At 31.7% G+C, this 4,171-nt stretch overlaps 1 protein-coding gene across 1 annotated transcript; it reads right to left on the minus strand.

Annotated features, from left to right (window-relative positions):
- Nucleotides 1-227: 227 nt before the first annotated feature.
- Nucleotides 228-925, minus strand: LOC127101310 (18.1 kDa class I heat shock protein-like). The gene has a single exon (XM_051038685.1). The coding sequence runs from the start codon at nt 794-796 to the stop codon at nt 380-382; it is 417 nt and encodes a 138-aa protein (XP_050894642.1). The 5' UTR covers nt 797-925; the 3' UTR covers nt 228-379.
- Between the last annotated feature and the right edge of the window lie 3,246 nt (nt 926-4,171).

Consider the following 4,171-nt stretch of genomic DNA (forward strand, 5'->3'; position numbering starts at 1 on the left):
GAATCTATAATTTTCTACACAAATCGTTAATATATAAATATATATATATATATATATATATATATATATATATATATATATATATATATATATATATATATATATATATATATATATATATATATATATATATATATATATATATTTTATGATTCAAGAACATGAATAGTTAATTAATTACACAAAACATATGTCATTTGTTACATTAGGAATAGTTGATTAATTACACAAAACAAAACATCATTTGTTACGTTACAGCTTTTTCTAATTCTCCGAAACACAAAAACAAAGACAAATAGGGAACAGGGATCTTATCAAAACATTAAAAAAAAATGGAACAAGGAACGTTTGGATTCAAATAGAATGGTCATAATTCTTGTCAATTTGAATTTGAATTGGAACCAGTCAAAAGCTCATTATTCTGAGCAGCATCCTTAGGGATAGTAACAGTAAGAACCCCATCCTCCATAGAAGCCTTAACCTCATGCAGTTTACAATTACTCGGAAGAGTAAAACTCCTCATAAACTTCCCACTACTACGCTCCACACGATGACATCCATCATTCGATTCTTCTTTCTCCATGCTCCTCTCTCCTCTTATCTGAAGCACTCTTCCATCTTCAACCTCAATACTCACTTCCTCTTTCTTCAACCTCGGTATTTCAGCTTTCAACACATGCGCTTCTGCGGTCTCCTTCCAATCAACCTGCTCGTTCAGAAAACTTGGATTCTCTCGTGAAAGTTCTTGGATTGAGGAGCCGTCGAACGGGATGTTGTTACTTGGTACCATCGACATTTTGTTGTTGGATTAATTGCAGAGATTCTTGTGTTGGATGTTTTGTAGGGACAAGTTAAGTTGTATTGTATTTGAACTTGTTTTGGAAGGTGAAGAGAGTTCTTCGCTAACATTGAGGATGAAATTATGTCTCCATTATTAGGATATGTGCATGTGGATACTATTTTACTTGAGATTTATGCCAAAATTCACTTTTTATGTTGAAGATATTATGAAAATATTATTTTTTAGTAATTCTTCAATAAATTATATTTTCCTGTGTATGATTTATGTAATAAATTTAATTTAATTATTCCTTTTTTATTTAAAAGATGAAAATGTTTAAATTTAATCAATTAGTTAGTAATAAACATAATTACTATCCTTCAAAAACACTCATTAATGACTCATTCACAAAAAACAACTTAATACAATAAAAATGTATTATAATTATTTTATTTTTTATGTTAAAAATATTTTTGAAAAATTATTTTTTTACAAATATTTAAATAGTAAGAAAAAGGGGTAAAATACGATGCATATGCCAAGTTGTTCATACAATTAGTTATTATCACAATTTTCAAAATTATCCTCAAAAAGATGCAAAAGTAAATTTGGTGGTAATTTGTTTTCCCCTTTTAGATAACAACATTGGTATTGGAAATGATTTTACGATTTTGGTCGGTACAAATGACTAGTTGCGATTGTTATGATGTAAATTTATTTTAAAAATTAACTTAAAAATGATAAATAATAATATTATATTTATCAATATCATTTTATCGGGACTATTTTTACAATTATGGATTGTTTTTATTTATTATTATTTATTTAATTAATTAAAATTAATTTTCTTAAGAATAAATTAGTAACTTATATCTTTTAGTATTTTTTTTCTCTCTTTTATTTTTGCTAAAAATATTAAAAGGACGACTTTCCCGATGCTAGTTAGGAAAATACTCAAATAATTGGTTACGTGTCTGTAAATATTTTTTTTAGGTAGTTCTTGTCCCATTTTTCTCATTTCTTGATGTCCGTTATATAGTCTCGTTCATAACCCAAAAGAATCATGAAGAACTCTTTCTTCTCCCTTCCTACATTCAGAGCTTAAAAAATCGTCGTCGTTTTATCATTTAATTTCACGTCTTAATGACTTGTAACACCTGCTTCATTATGGTGTCGTTATAACCTTTCATTTTTTGATACTGTTTCCAAATGGTGGCCCTTCATCCGACTATTATCTCTGATTATGCATGCTCCATACTCGACAACACGAGGCTCTCCACCTCGGCCCATCAGGACCCTTAACCCGACAATACGACGACTCTGTTAGGCCGGATTATATCTCGGAAATCCCTTAGGCGAGTCAGTGTTCTAGCCCTGACTACTACCCGACTTACACATGAACCATCCCTACTTCATCACAGACTTCTTTCGATTTCAGACATCGATTGATCAAAATAATTTTCGGGATGTACATAAGCCTCCCAAACATAAAATATAAAAGAGTGAAATGTTCGAACAAAAGAATTCCGGAACATTTTTTTGTCCATTATGGGGTCGAGGTATAACCCGACCCTAACATACTGTTGCCTGTTCTATAGACCCGACTTAGTGACATGGGCAATTGTGGCAGACGCGGGGGCGTATCTGATCAGTGCATTTTGATGCACATTCTTCTATAATTGTACTTAAGCATTTATCTAGTTTATTTTACTTATTTTAATATTTTATTATGTTTTCAGATTTAAGTTCATGTTTGCCTTTAATCTATTTTCGTTTGTTATTTTCAGTTTTAGCGGTTATTTGATACCCGTCCACTGCTTAGATCATAACTTGAGCTAAGGGATTCCGTTTTGCGCGTTCTAACATGCGTTGGAAAGCTAAGAGAAAGGGCTATAACTTTCGTGTTGAAGCCAAAAGCTTATTCAGAGTACAGATATCTCAAATAATTCGTTGAAGTTTCGTACTTTAGGAAATAATTTCTTTTGAGCCATTTGTTGGGCCAAATTTAGGTTTTTTGACCCAGTTTGAATTATAAGTGAAACCCTTATTCTGTTTAAAAGGGCAGCCGCAATACTGTAGCAAAGACACATTATTCCCAATAACTTTTTGATTTTGTGCGATCATGAAGAGGAACTAATCTTCTAGAGTCAATCTGCTGTAACCGAATTTCCAAGGCTTTGAGGTTTTTATTCTATCAATTTAATTCCGTTCTCTTTCAATTCTATTCTATGAAATTTCATTTGCTTAATCTGTATTTTATGGAATGGTTTTGATTAAATTCGTATGATTGCATTCCTAACTATTAATCGTCGTTTTCGTCGCTTTGTCGTTAAATTGCGTTTGTAAATCGTGTTTGCTTAATTCACGATTGTATTTATCCGTTTGCTTAATTCGGAATATAGGAATATAAATCTGTCATATATCTATTGCGTTTGTCAATTGAATTTGAATCGAATAGAGATCGATGCCGCTTAGGGAATTGGTAGGTAAAAACCAGTGATTAGCCGGAAACCGAAAACAGTAGATTGGCTTATTTTATAATCACTTATTTTAATCACTTTTTTTGGCTTTGTTTTCTAAATCGACTACTAAACATAAACCCCCCTTAAATCGATTTCATTAGGTTAAGAATAATACAAGAATCCTTGCGATACGATACTCGAGTTGTCGCTTCCGCTAAACTACAATTTTCTAATTACTCGTTTTGACCCGTGCGCGACAACGAATCAGTATCTTTTCCAGATTATTTCTTTCTAATGTAATGATGATTTTTATGGGAAATTGATATTCAAAAATCCCAAACGCCTCAAATTTTAGAGTCGTTAAGAAAACTCCTTCTTACTTAAAGTCATCTCTTCCTCTTATTGCTAATCATCCACTGAAGTAATTTATTTCTCTTTCAAGACGATTTCTAAGCTTTCAATGTTCTTCAATCTCAGGTATTTATGCTTTTATCTCTCTATCCGCTTTTCTTTCTTTTAAGAAATGACTATTGTACATGAATGCAACGATGACAAAAATATGTTAAAAACCCTAAGTATCCAAGAAAAGAAAAACCTTTGGGACTCATGCATGAGAGAATGTAAGGATACCCTAAGCCAAGCCGACTTCGGTCATATTATAAAGAAAGTTTATTGCGATATTCACGTCTCTTTTAGTAATACTGATTCTGAATCTTCCTCACCAGGTTCGTCAATATAAGTGTTGATGGAGATTGTCCACTTTTTTGACCAAGAGGTGATGAGCTATGATCATAGCTCCATTGATGAAGTAGAAATTGCTAAACTCCGATCTTTGGATAGTATCTCCTCTATCGTAAACGAGGATGATGTTGTATTGGACTTGTCATACCCCAAAATTTTCCCTACTTTTTTTTTTCTATTTGGTCAT

Source organism: Lathyrus oleraceus, chromosome 7 (genome assembly GCF_024323335.1).
Source record: "Lathyrus oleraceus cultivar Zhongwan6 chromosome 7, CAAS_Psat_ZW6_1.0, whole genome shotgun sequence".
Classification (NCBI taxonomy): domain Eukaryota; kingdom Viridiplantae; phylum Streptophyta; class Magnoliopsida; order Fabales; family Fabaceae; genus Lathyrus; species Lathyrus oleraceus.

Bases quoted from the DNA above. Each gene is read 5' to 3' on its own strand.
- LOC127101310 (XM_051038685.1), bottom strand. From the start codon at position 796: ATGTCGATGGTACCAAGTAACAACATCCCGTTCGACGGCTCCTCAATC.